Raw genomic sequence first — 14912 nt, forward strand, 5'->3', positions numbered from 1 at the left:
CATCATACTGGATGGTTGGATTTTAAAAAAAAGCACACTTTATATGCTGTTACATTTGTGGAGATTTTGCATACCCTACAGCATTAATCAGATTTTTAAAAACCAAAACATCAAAACCATGACAAAATTTTAAAGAAAAATTCCTTGTACTTTTTGTAACTATATATCATCTGGCAAGTAGAGATATATATACTGCTCAAAAAATAAAGGGAACACTTAAACAACACAATGTACTGTATTTAATAGTAGGATGTCTTATTTTCTGTTTCCTTTATTTTTTTGAGCAGTATATTTGATACTGTGCCAAAATGTCATTCATGATAGGCCTCTTGGTTTCCAGCAGATTCACTTGCTTATCTTAAGCAATTTTGACAAACCCTGGATAGGAAGGTCCCAAAAAACTAGAGGAGAACAAATATCACCTCAATTTTCAAAAGGAGGAGAGAAAACTATAGGGATTGGTCAGGGAGTCACCAGGAATCAATGCTAACTTGAAGGCATCCCAAAAAACAAAACAAAATCACCATCAAGCTCTATTAAGGTCATTTTCACAACTGCAAAATCTATATGACCATTGGATGGCAGCAAAGAGTTGGAGTTTGCTCTCTGCTGCCATTTAGTGGTCATATAGATTTTTGTAACTCCAAAAGGTTAGGTCTAGTTCTAGCTCTGTGGCAAAAAATTCAGACTTTTTTAGATTAATCAAGTTGATTAAGTAAATCAACTTGATGTACAGAAATATAAGGAATGTTATTAGGACAATTCTCACAGATTTGGCCTCGTGCTTTTTTTCCAGCATCTGGCAGTTCCAAACTCCCCCCTCCCCCTTTTTGTTTCTGGCAGAAGATGCTGTTATTTATTTCCTCCCCCCCCCTTAACCTAGGTCTCCAATTTCATTTGCAGAGCCCCATTGCTCCAAACATTGAGGCATTTTCAATACTAAAACTGTTACCAAAATACAACAATCTTTCATACTTTCTACTTTAGCCAGGGGGTCAGAGGGGCAAACAGGAATTGCTTTGCAGCCCCCCCTTTCTGAATCACTGGCATCCATTGCCATCAATGGGGATTTTTTCTTTCCTGAAAAGCATTCCTGACAAACACTTTAAACTTTCCTCCTTAAAAACACAGTCACGTTTGAGAAAAAAATTAAGAGAGTTGCTGCTCATAAACTGCAACAGCCCCCACAGGAAAAGCAAGTTAGCAATCATCATAATTTTTGGCCTCATCACCCAAATCCCAATTCCTTCCCTCTCTCTTCATGGCTTCACTGAATCATAGGTCCTCGATCATCCCTTTTGTGCTTCTTTAAAGCAATTCTTTCACCGCAGCCACCTGGCTGACCTGGACTGACAGGGATTTTAATTATGTTTTTAATTTTTTAACTGTAATTTTTAATTTATTTTAATTTTAATTTTAATTTATTGTACAGAGGCCTTTAATTTTAATTTTATCTTAACTTCTGTATTTATTGTATGTTATTGTTGTTAGCCGCCCTGAGTCCTTTGGGAGATAGGGCGGCATATAAGTCCCAATAATAAATAAATAAATAAATAAATAAATTCCTGTTTCTCTGAGTCCTTCTTGTACTAGAACCGAAGGGAGAAGCTGGGGTGTCAGCAATGCAGAATAAAGTGGAACCATTACTTTTCTTCTTCAAAACTCTTTGGATGCAACCAACAGTTCTATTTGCCTTTTTATAGCATGATCACAATGATCATACTTAATAATTTTAATCAACAACTGTTAATTGTATTCCACAATATTTTACTGACATTATTACCAAGCAAGACATGCCCCAAGACTGTGTATCTGATTTTTGTTTCCTAAGTAAAATTCTATTTGTCTCTACTCAGTTTCATTGATGTTTTGTTGATTTCCATCTTAGGAAGAAGTTCAAGACAATGTATTGACAGTACAGTAATAAGCAGTTCAAGAGAGAAGAAAGCAAACATAAGGAAAGCAGGGCTGCCTGAGAGTCCTTCCTGTCAACCCACTACCTGGGGCTACTGAAGAACACTGTCATGCCTCCATCTGAGCCTGAATTTGCAGAGGAAAATGAACTGGAATGGGAACCTATGGAGGCCGAGGGAGAGGCTTCAGAGGAATGTGGGGAAGAGCAGGCCGAAGCAGGCCAGGGCCCTTCAGGATTGGAACAGGAGGAACAGGAGCGGCAGAGTTCAGGCAATGAGCAAGGGCCACCCCCACCTGATCCTAGAGCATGGAGAGTGGAGAGAAGGAGGGAACAACGCAGGCAGGCTCAACTACTCGGCAGGAGAGCATCCTGCCCTTCTCCACAAGGAACACCTGGAGACTGAGATTTAAGGAGCTGCTGTGGGGAGGGGCATTTGTCGGGAGCAAACGCTGATTCCTTGGAGTGTTGTGTATTGTTGCTGATCTCTTGTTTTGTGACTTCTATTTGGAAACCTGGAAACTTTGACTATTGGACTGACTTACCACGTTACTTGAATGTTTAAAGACCTCGGACTGTATTTCGGATTCTCTCTTTTGAAAACTGCTCAGGCAAGCTAGGATTCAAACAGACTCATTAAGTTTATGTTTTCTTCCTTGTTATCTCTATGGCCTTGAGTATTTTCTTATGCTAATCAGACTGTATTTGAACCTACTTTCAGGCAGAGTTGACTGAAGGTGTGTGTGTGTGTGTGTGTTCTTTTGTTGGAGGCTTGCCAGCAAATGTGGGAGCATTTGGGGAAAATTTGGAGCAATAAAAGAACTGTTTGAATTGCTAGCTGACTGCATTGCCTCTGTGCTGTGCCCTGGGTCATCACAGACACCAACATTCATGGTCTCCACTGAAAGGCTGTAGCTCAGGGGTCTTCAAACGTGGTCCTTTTATAACTTGTGGACTTCAACTCTCAGAATTGAGGGCAGATATGATATTGTCTCCATCATGGAAACATGCTGGGATGAAGCCCACAAATGGAACACACAGCTAGAGGGATTTAAATTATTCAAAAGAAACAGACCAAATAAAAGAGGAGGTGGAGTTGCTCTCTATATAAGAAATAACTACATCTCTACAGAAATAGAGCACAACAATGATGAAAACTGTAAACCTGAATGCGTTTGGATCAATATAAAAGGGAGAAAAAATGACATTGCCATAAGTGTATACTATAGGCCACCCAACCAAACAGAGGAAATAGATGAACATTTTGCTAATCAGCTAACCAAGGTATGTAGGAAGCACATCACAATAGTAATGGGTGACTTTAACTACTCTGACATCAACTGGGAGACAAACTCTGCACCAAGTGGAAGATCAAACAGATTCCTGACAAACCTGGCAGACAACTTTGTCACCCAAAAATAGAGAAGGGAACTAGTGGATTAGCCATTTTGGATCTAATTCTCACTAACAGAGATGAAATGATAGAAGGTGTTGAAGCCACAGGAACCTTGGGAAGAAGTGATCATGAAATATTGGAATTCAACATTATGGAAGCACAAGCAATAGAATACAGTCAAACTAGAGTCTTGGACTTTAAGAGAGCTAATTTCAATAAACTTAGAGATAGCTTGGGAAGGATTCCATGGATGAGAATCCTCAAGGGGAAAACAACTCAAGAAGCTTGGGAAATTTTGAAAAGTGAGATAATAAAAGCCCAGTCTAGCACAATACCAACAAAGAGGAAAAATAACAGCTCTCAAAAGAAACCAGCATGGCTACATAAAGAACTCTCTGATAAATTGAAAGATAAAAAGGACAAGTATAGAAAGTGGAAAGAGGGGCACATAACTAAGTCAGAATATCAGCAAATAGCCCGAGCCTGCAAAGACAAAGTGAGCTTTAAGGCTCAAAATGAACTAAGGCTTGTGACCAAAGTAAAAAATATATATAAAAAGCTTCTTTCAACATGTAAAAAACAAAAAAGTAAAGGAAATTAGTAGTTGAAAGTAGCAAGAAGGTGACAAGCAACAGGGAGAAAGCAGAAACATTTAACCCGTTTTTTGCATCTGTCTTTACACAAAAGGAAAAAACTGACCAACCTATCAAAAATAGTGCCATAAAAAACATAATAGAAACACAAGTTAAGATAGGCAAGAAAATGGTAAGTGAGCACCTGTCCAGCCTAGACGAGTTCAAATCACCAGGACCAGATGGATTACACCCCAAGGTTCTCAAGGAACTGGCAGATGTGATCTCAGAACCACTGAACTATATCTTTCAAAGATCCTGGAACACTGGGGAACTACCAGAGGACTGGAAAAGAGCTGATGTAGTTCCCATCTTCAAAAAAGGAAAAAAAATGGATCCAGGATACAGACCTATCAGTCTGACCTCAATACCTGGGAAGATCCTGGAAAAGATAGTCAAACAACGAATCAGCGAGCACCTAGAAGCAAACAAAATCATTACTAAAAGCCAACATGGGTTTTCAAAAACAGATCATGCCAGACAAATCTTATTGCATTCTTTGACCAAGTGACAAAATTAGTGGACCAGAGGAATGCTGTGGATATAATTTACTTGGACTTCAGTAAGGCATTTGATAAAGTAGATCACAAACTACTACTTCATAAGATAGAAAAATGTGGGTTAGATAGCATCACCACCAGATGGATTCGTAGTTGGCTGACCGGCCGTACTCAGCATGTGGTCCTCAATGGAACTGCGTCTACATGGATGGAAGTGTGTAGTGGGGTGCCCCAGGGCTCTGTTGTGGGCCCAGTGCTCTTCAACATCTTCATCAATGATTTGGACAAGGGGATAGATGGGGAACTCATCAAATTTGCAGATGACACCAAGCTGGCAGGAATAGCCAACACTCCAGAAGACAGGCTTAAGATACAGGAGGATCTGGACAGACTTAAACACTGGGCGCTATCTAACAAAATGAAATTCAACTGTGAAAAAAGTAAGGTTCTATATTTAGGCAAAAAAACCAAATGTACAGGTATAGTATAGGGGGTACCTTGTTCAATAGTAGTAACGGTGAGAGGGATCTTGGAGTCCTAGTGGACAATCACTTAAATATGAGCCAGCAGTGTGCTGCAGCTGCCAAAAAAGCCACCACAGTGCTAGGCTGCATTAACAGAGAGATAGAATCAAGATCATGTGAAGTATTAATACCACTTTACAATGCCTTGGTAAGGCCACACCTGGAATACTGCATCCAGTTTTGGTCACCATGATGCAAAGAAGATGTTGAGACTCTAGAAAGAGTGCAGAGATGAGCAACAAAGATGATTAGAGGTCTGGAGGCTAAAACATATAAGGAACGGCTGCTGGAATTGGGTATGTCTAGTTTAATGAAGAGAAGGACTAGGGGTAACATGATAGCAGTGTTTCAATATCTCAGCGGTTGCCACAAAGAAGGAGTCAAGCTATTCTCCAGAGCACCAGAAGGCAGGACAAGAAGCAACGGATGGAAACTAATCAAGGAGAGAAGCAACCTAGAACTAAGGAGAAACTTCCTGACAGTTAGAACAATTAACCAGTGGAACAACCTGCCTCCAGAAGCTGTGAATGCTCCAACACTGGAAGTTTTTAAGAAGAGACTGGAAAGCCATTTGTCTGAAATGGTATAGGCCCATGGTGGTGAACCTATGGCACGGGTGCCAAAGGTGGCACACAGAGCCCTCTCTATGGGCACGTGCGCCATCGTCCCAGTCCGCTGGGTTTTATGAAACCTTTTCACTTTAGGCCTCCACCGCCGTGTGCAAAAAAAAAAAGGTTCAATCAATCAATCAGTTTCAACTTCTTGCGGGAAAAAATAAGATCTTGCAAAGTTGGAATTGATTGAACTTTTTAGTCCCACCCAGTCTGCCGTTACCATCGCAGCCCCACCCACCCAATGGGCCATGCCCACCCGGCACCTGACGGTACATAAGTGGGTTTTGTGTTGCAGTTTGGGCACTCGGCCTCTAAAAGGTTTGCCATCACTGGTATAGGCTTTCCTGCCTGAGCAGGGGTTGGAGTAGATGACCTCCAAGGTCCCTTCCAACTTTACTATTATGATTATGATCATAAAAGGGCCAAGTCTGAAGAGCCCTGCTGTAGCTAGTTCATCACTGAAGGTGGTAACAGTTGTCTTTTAAGTATCTCTTTTATGAGGCCATATTTAATTTCTCCTTAGCCACATCATCCATATTTATGGATTTATTAGTCACATTTATATGGAAGGCATGATGGTTAGATGGCCACCCTTAGCTAAGCACAAAGAGGTTCTTTCCCACAGGGGAAGACATGTGTCACCTTTTCGGCAAGCGTCGGCGTCCTTTCTTTGCAACAGCAGATAGGGGGGCGATTCTGGGAAGAATGGCAGCAGCAGCAGCTGCAGCAGGGCTGGGAAGCCACACAGGGCCAGCAGGAGGGGCCACAGGGCCTCGGTGCCTAAAAGGTCTCTGAGGAGACCCGGGGGGTGGGGTGGAGAGAAAGAGACACCATTATTCTTTCTGAAAGGATTGGATGACTGGAAAGAGGTTGCAGCAGGGGCCAAAGTGAAGGAGGTGAAGCCAGCACCATCTCTTTGACAAAAAAAGAGCCAAAGTGCACTTCCCACCATCACAGCTTCAGTGGTGAGATTCAAGTAGGTGAACAACCAGTTCTCTGTGTGGATGCCATTTCCGGAAGTCCATTCTGGGCCTGGGCAACAAAAAATTAGCTACCGGTTCTGCCGAACTGGTACAAACTAGCTAAATCCCACCACTGCGCAGCTTGAACCGAGGACCCCTTGAGAGCCCTGAGAGGGAGAGCAGATTATCCCTCAGATGGAGTTTTCATACAGTCTAAAAGGAAACAAGAAGACCGGCTCTCTCCTTGGCAGAGCAGGTGGGAGAATCGCAGCCCAGGACAGCCACAATTGTTGGCCTTCAATGGGAATGGAGGATGGAAGGCCAGAGCTGGAATGGCTCCTGGGCAGTGAGCTTACCTTAAGCCCAGGATTTGCCCCAAGGCTTTTCCGAGGGAGAAAAACACTGCCGCCGTAGTGGTGGCCAAGCCTCGGAACTTCTTGGGGGAAATTTCACTGAGATAGGGACCGTGGATATTCAGGCAGAGTCCTTCAAGAGAAGAATCACAGGAATCAAAAGGTCTCTCCCCATGCCCATGTCTCCTGATCCAGGGGATGCTTTTGGCTTACCTGAGAGTCAAAACCCAGGCCCTCCTCCTCATCCTACCTGCACTGATGCCATAAAGGAAACGGCCCATCAGGATAATTTCAAAAGACCTGGTCATCTTACTGGAACCAATAAGAAGAGCTCCCACAATTATAATAAAATCACTGCAAATCAAAGTTTTCTTTCTGAAATAAACCACAACCAGGTGTTAGACTCCAGCCACATGTGTATTTCCCACTATTGACTGATTTCTCTGGGATTCAAGTTCATTTCAAGGCTTTCAGTTCTAATTTAAGGTGAAGAGGGAGGGGAAAATGAGAACTCTCACAATTATATAGTCACTGACATCAGCATATGTGAGAAAATCTCACAGCTATAAGACAAGGAGCCACCATGAAAACTTCCTCTTGAGAAAAAGGCATACTTTCCGTATCTCATGGCCAGCAATCCACTCCATAAGCAGCCCAGAAGACCCCCCAGGCAGTAGATAGAGATGATGAAGGACCATAGCACAGCCAGCCTGTCTGGCGAGACAGCCACACCGTGTCGCTGCAGCCACGTCTCATTGATAAAACTCTTGATGTCCTGGGAAAACAGGAGAGGGAGTGTTCATCTACCAGACTGGTTGCAAATCTTGCAGCACAACACAACCTGAGTTAGTTTTTAATGTATTGGTTTATTATACGAATCTTGATAACCTGGATAGTTCATGATTGAGTATATTGTGTTAGTACAGAAAATGGCTTAATTCAATAACAGGTTTTTTGTTTTTTATTTATTGGTGACCTACAACAGCCCCAACAAATATAAGATACATTTGAGATTATACAATATAGATCAGGGATATAGATCAGGGATGGCAAACCTTTTAGAGACCGAGTGCCCAAACTGCAACCCAAAACCCACTTATGTATCATCGGGTGCGGGTGGGCATGGCCCACTGGGTGGGTGTGGCTGCAATGCTAAAGGCAGACTGGGTGGGACTAAAAAGTTCAATCAATGAATTCCAACTCTGCAAGAACTTTTTTTTTCCCTGCGAGAAGTTGATACTGATTGATTGATTGATTGAACCTTTTTTTTGTGTGCATGCCGGCGGAGGCCTAAAGCAAAAAGGTTTTATAAAACTCAGCTGAAGGCCTCTCTGAATGGCACGCGTGCCCAGAGAGAGGGCTCTGTGTGCCACCTGTGGCACCTGTGCCTTAGGTTCGCCACCATGGATATGGATTATAATTAAAAATTAAAAGCTTGCAAAATTGGATATTAATACAGATTAGTTCAATGTTAAATTTCTTGTTTCAAGAAGTTGTGGTTGCTCCATCACTGGAGGCTTTTAAGAAAAGATTGGACAGCCCCTTGTCTGGAATGGCATAGGGCCTCGTCCTTGAGCAAGGGTTGGACTAGAAGACTTCTAAGGTCCCTTCCAATTCTGATATTTAAATCTAGACCATATAGAAAAATATTGCTTGAACTTCTGATTCCAAAGAAATGCATCTTTTAATGTTAGGAGGATAAGTTTCTTTTCTCCAAAGCACCAGAGGGCAGGACAAGAAACAATGGTTGGAAACTAAGCAAAGAGAGAAGCAACCTGGAATTAAGGAGAAACTTCCTGACAGTGAGGACAATTAACCAGTGGAACTGCTTTGCCTTCAGAAATCGTGGGTGCTCCATCACTGGAAGCTTTTAAGAAGAGACTGGGCAGTCACTTGTCTGAGATGGGTCTCCTGCTTGAGCAGGGCGCTGGACTAGAAAACCTCTAAGATTCTATTCTATTCTTTCTATTCTATTCTATTCTATTCTATTCTATTCTATTCTATTCTATTCTATTCTATTCTATTCTATTCTATTCTATTCTATTCTATTCTATTCTATTCTATTCTATTCTATTCTATTCTATTCTACCCTACCCTACCCTACCCTACCCTATTCACATATAAGATAATGCTCTTTGGTGAGGCTGTGGCACTTCCATATTCCATATTTTTAAAATATACCTTTATTTTTAAAATATAACATTTTCATGTTTGTTACATTATTTCCCAGAATTGTCTTAACACATCTGAAAACTTGAATTCAAAATGGAGCTATAGTTGGGAAAGACAATCATCTGCGTCTGAAATTTCTGATGGTGCCAACATAAATAATCTTATATACATTTTTTAAAAAATATTCTCTGGGCAGTCCAGTAAATATGAAACAATATTTTCAATGCAATAACTTCTGTCATGGTTCCGACAGATGGAATTCTTCAAAGAACCTGCAGGCATTGTTAACTTAAGGAGTCTTTTAATCAAAAGAGCATAGCTTCAGCATGTACATGATCAAGCCGAAATCTGGATTCCCCTCCCCTAAGCACACAGTATCAAAGCATAGTTCCTCCCTGTAATTAACCATCATAAATCACATTCTCCAATTAGTTTGAATTGTAAGCTTTCCCTCCTGTTAAACAACCTGCCAAATTCTTATCTTCTCTTATTTCAAAACAGCCTTGAGAGACATCCTACTCCCCCCAGCATCAACTAATTCTAACTCTAAAAGTAACACACATTTTAAAGAAGCAAAGCTGCCTCTCCACATGTTGTTAAAGCAAGAACATCTGATGTTAGCAGCGTTGACAACTTCATTCTTAAAAATTGAACCCATTGGTTTGCCAATAGTGGATATTTTAATTTCTCATTCCACGTTCCATATATACTATTTATGCTAAACTTCAGACAGTTGTTTACTTCCATGTAAAATGAAATGAAATAGTTTCACTTCAAATTCAGCATCTGTCAGGGATTTATTTTTTAATTAAATTTATATGCTACCAATTTCAACGATAGATCCTAGGATTTGAGGTACCTTTAAAGCCACTAAGGCAGTTACAGAATTTAACAGAATAACAGAGTTGGAAGAGACCCTGGAGGTCTTCCAGTCCAACCCCCCTGCTCAGGCAGGAGACCCTATACCATTTCCGAACAAGTGGCTCTCCTATCGCTTCTAAAAGCCTCCAGTGATGGGAGCCCACAATCTCTGGACAAAATAATAATAATAATAATAATAATAATAATAATAATAATAATAATAATAATAATAATAATAATAATAAAGTTGGAAGGGACTTGGAAGGTCAACTGGTCCAACCCCCTGCTCAGGCAGGAAACCCTATACCATTTCAGACAAATGGCTGTCCAGTCTCTTCTTAAAGACTTCCAGTATTGGAGCTTCACCACTTCTGGAGGCAGGTTGTTCCACTGATTAAGCTTCCTCTGCAGGCGCTCGTTTTGGAGGCCAGCGATGACTTGGTCTCATATTCGGTCCTCCAGGTCGGGGAAATGGCATTTCCGAGCGGCGTGCCGGACTCCAGTGATGAAGGCGGTTGCTGTCGACGGCGAGCGAAGTAGAGCCGCCAGTACAGCTCTGACCGCCTCGGCATGAAGTGTTTGCTGAGGCGATCTGTGAGCTCAGCATAGGGCACCGTGGCGACCGGGTCCGGGCTACAGAGTCCAACGGCGATGTCGTATACCGCTGGCCCGCTGAGGCATAGGAGCGCGGCGGCCTTGTGGCGGTCCTCGGTGATTTTATTCACAACGAGGTACCCCTCGACTTGGCCCCAATGCGACTCCCAGCCTTCCGGGTGGCGGACGTCGAACTCTCTCACATGCCCGAGATAAGCCATGCTGGGTTAGCGGTACTGTGGCACTAGAAAGGTTTGCTTGCCCCAGTCAGTGACTTAGCTCGTGACTTCAGCGATTTGACTGGGACAGCTTCGCCTCTAGGCCGTGACTTCAGCTAGTTGTACCGCAATCCCACCCTCGTCGCCAGGTAGTTTATCTGAGGCAAGGACGAGAGAGGCGATGTCTTTGGTTCAAAGATTTATTAACGTAGCCCGGACGAAAACAGAACGATTACAACAGCCTTATATAGGCAACTGTCAAACAAGTCAACGAATCAGGGACGGGTATTTTCCCGCCAAGGGACCCTGTACCAATAATCAGCTGGCAGCTTTTTACATTTCCCCAGTGATAACGCATGCGCGTTGGGCTGGGGGAATCCTGTCAGCTGGCTGCCCGAGCAGCCCGGGTCGGAATAATCCAGCCGGCATTTTGACAGCTAGTGCCTGTCAGAGTATGCGGTCTAGGCGCATGCACCATTTTGACAGCTTCGCGGCTGCCGCCGCTTTGACAGTCCGCGGCTTCTGCTGTTTGACAGCTTGCAGTCTGGAGCGCATGCGCGGCTTTTGACAGCTGTCAGAGCGGCCGCGTGGAGCGATTTTGACAGCTCGGGGAGCGCGACTGCGCGTGCGCGTTTCCTTTGACAGCTGTCAGTGCGGCCACGTGGAGTGGCCTGTGACAGCTGTCATTTGTGGAATACGCTGCAGGTTGCCAAGCAACCAGATCATGATATGAGATTATGGGGGTGTTGGAATGGCGAGACCTCTAAGGCCTGTAACTGCCATTTGTTCAGCACTGTCATAACCTGGAAGTGTTGCTGACCTGCCATCTGTAGGTCAAGGATTGCCTGTAGATACCAGGTAGGCAAGAAATATGGCTGTCTCATCTCAGAATCTGTTGTTCTGTTACCAAATGCATCGTGGTGAAGATGCTATTTATAAAATCAAAGGGAACTTATGGGTTTTGTGTCACCAGCCCTTCTCTGAACTCATCAGATGTCCATGAAGAGGGAAGATTCTAGTAACAATTCAGTCACACTGATCCCCCAGGAGACATCCTGTTGCCAGCTGCAGCCTTACTGGGACTTATCAAAGTGGTGACTGGCCAGCTGTTATTTTATGGGGTTCTCACCAGTGATTGGATTCAGCAAGTTTGCACCACTTTGGCAGAAGCAGTAGCTAATTTTTTGTTGCCCAGGCCCAGAATGGACTTCTGGAAGCAGCATCCACACAGAGACCAGTTGTTCACATATTTAAATACCACCACTGGTTCTCATTCTCTACCACACAGGATATTTATTTTATAATAAACAGAGAAATTTCTAACCTCCACCCCCCTATAGAAGTCATGTGAGGCATGTATTGTGCTGATAGAGCTGCCCACGAGAGGTGATCTTTAGCCCAGCAGAGTAGCCCAGGTGAATGACTCCGGCAGCAGAGTGAAGCTGGAGAAGGACACCAAGAGGAGAGGAGAGTGACCAGAAAACTGTGTGCACTAGGATTTGTGTGTTCAGCTGCATAGATTGAAAACCTTGTCTGCTAAGGGAGGCCTTCCCAGAATTGAGGCCATATTTTGCTTTGGGACTGCAGATACTGAGTTGCAAAAGCTTCTGTGGCTTACCTGGGATGGATAGGTGATCACAGAGACCTGGAAGCCAATAAGGAGGGTTCCACTCATTCCTAATACAATCACCATTTGGAACAGCTGCCGGTACTGCACCTGGAAAGACAACACCCTGTCTACATAGAGAAAAGTAAAGTCTTATACTTAGGCAGGAAAAACCAAAAGGACACATATAGATTGGGTGGGTGAAACCAGGCTTAATAGCAGCAACTGTGAGAGGGATCTTGGAGTCTTAGTGGACAATAAATTAAATATAAGCCAAAAGTGTGCAGTGGCAGCCAAAAAAGCCAATACAACCTTAAGCTGCATTAACAGAGGGGTTCAATCAAAATCACGTGAGGTACTAATACCACTCTATAAAGCCTTAGTAATACCACACCTAGAATACTGCAACCAGTTTTGGTCCCCACACTATAAAAAAGATGTTGAGACTCTATAAAAAGTGCAGAGAAGAGCAACAAAGCTGATTAGGGTACTGGAGGTTAAAACATATGAAGAACTGTTGCAGGAACTGGGCATGGCTAGTCTAGTGAAGAGAAGGACCAGAGGAGACATGATAACAGTGTTCCAATATTTGAAGTGCTGTCACAGAGATGAGGGGGTCAACCTATTTTCCAAAACACCCGAAGGCCAGACAAGGAATAACAATGGAAACTGATCCAGGAGATTCAACCTGGAAATAAGGAGAAATTTCCTGACAGTGAAAACAATCAACCAATGGAACAAACTGCCTTCAGATGTTGTTGGTGCTTCATCACTGGAGGCTCTCAAGAAGACTGTTCTGACCCAGCTCCCAAAACATAACAGCAGCACCAAATAGTCCCTAATGTTCCTTTTATTTCAGAAACACCAGCAGTTTCACACAGCCTCCAAACAACAGAGCTCGCTCCCTTTTCTCCTGTAGGGGGTCTCCCCATACCCAGAGTTACTCTCGGTCTCACCATGCTTGCAGCCAAAAGTCCTTCAAGCAAGCTGGCTGTTGTTTAATATAAGATATGCCCACATTCAGAAGGAGCTCTGACCTCCAGTGCCACAGGATCTGCGGAAAAACTCTTGCAAAAATTCCAAGGAGAAGTGTCAGGAGTCCCAAGTAACAAGTGTTTGACCAGCAGGAAAAGGAATAGTTGTCTGCCACACCTATTCATCTCTGCCCCTGTGGGGATACGTTAGCAGCAGTGACTCTTCCACCCTGAAGACCATCCCATAGCCTCTCACTGTTCTCCTCTTCTCAGCTTCTGCCGCACTGCACATCAATCACTGGCCCCATGTGATCCTCCTCTCCTGAATCACTTGCCTCAAGGCATGGAGGTCTCAACCTTTCCAACTGTAGGCTGGCAGATGGCCCAGGCTCTGCCTCTGTTCCTGGCTGTGACAGCTCCATTCCTTCGTTCGAGGTTTCAGATGGCCCTGACACTGGACTCGGCACCCATTCCTGTGCTTTCTCATCTGAATCAGCCGCTGAGTTCTCTGGTGGCCAACAGGTCACAACAAAGAGACTGGACTGCTATCTGTCAGAAATCCTGTAGGGTCTCCTGTTTGGGCAGGGTGTTGGAGTAGATGACCTACAAGGTCCCTTCCAGCTATTCTGTTCTGTTCTTTTCTGTTCCATCATCTAGAAGTTCCCTTTCGTACTCCGTTCTTGAAGCAGCAGAGGAAGAAGCTCTGCAGGTGCAGAGGTGCAGAGCGGGTGCAGCGGAGGATGAGATAGAAGCATGAGAGCCAGACACTTCAGATCAACAGGTTCATCTACCAAAAGAAGGCAGTCAGGATGTCCTCCAACTAAAATGTCTGTCCATGGCCTAGGCGAAGTCATTTGCAAAGAAAGCAGGATTTGTGCTACAAAGTCAGTGCCTGCCTGCCCACACCCACCCACACTCACACCCACACAGTGCAGCAGAAAATCCACACCAGCCTGCAAGGCCTCTCTTTTTGATCTCCATCCTTCCACGCTATCTGCTATAAATAGGGAAATCCACAGATGTGGGTCAACATGATGGGTCACAATGGTACAATCAAGGGTCTGGCCACTTTTGAATGTGTGACGCACATTAAAAAATGAGTGGAGCTTTAATTTTACTATCACAATCACCATATTGATTTTTGGACCATGCCCTGGGGTCATCTAAAACAGGGCTTTTCAGGGCTTGGACAGTGGTATTATAATAAATATGACTTGACTTCCGGTGGCGACGCGGCGCCAAAGACAGCCGTCTCCGGGCTGTCCGCTCCGCAGCTGTGTTTATCCATCTAAAACAGCGCTGATCAGCTGTTTAGGTGGATTTGAAGCCCCCTCCTTGGGAGAAGAGGAGGGGGTGAGGCCCCAGGTAGGGGTTGCGCTCTCCGGGGCCGCCTGAGCTGAAAGTTTGGGCGGCTGAAGGATTGAGCCCCCCCGAAGCCTGGGTTAGCTCCGAGCTGCGCAGCGTCTCTGCTCCGTGATTTTTGGAGCAGAGCCAGATGCTAGCAACCACCCCTGCCAGAAGGAAAGACTTTAGAGTAATAAGGTGCAGGCAGAGCGGTACAGGAGGTCAAGGTGAAGTGGACTTTTATTTTTAC

General features: G+C 44.0%; 1 protein-coding gene across 1 annotated transcript; it reads right to left on the minus strand.

Moving 5' to 3' along the window:
* Positions 1 to 1996: 1996 nt before the first annotated feature.
* On the minus strand, positions 1997 to 13303 carry LOC310646760 (solute carrier family 2, facilitated glucose transporter member 11-like; the record flags this gene model as incomplete). Its single annotated transcript, XM_083373424.1, has 7 exons — positions 1997 to 2076; positions 6221 to 6369; positions 6897 to 7026; positions 7144 to 7268; positions 7508 to 7668; positions 12357 to 12455; positions 13289 to 13303. 7 exons carry the CDS (start codon positions 13301 to 13303, stop codon positions 1997 to 1999), a joined length of 759 nt encoding a protein of 252 aa, XP_083229550.1.
* Between the last annotated feature and the right edge of the window lie 1609 nt (positions 13304 to 14912).

This window comes from Vipera ursinii (assembly GCF_947247035.1).
Source record: "Vipera ursinii genome assembly, chromosome: 14".
Classification (NCBI taxonomy): Eukaryota; Metazoa; Chordata; class Lepidosauria; order Squamata; family Viperidae; genus Vipera; species Vipera ursinii.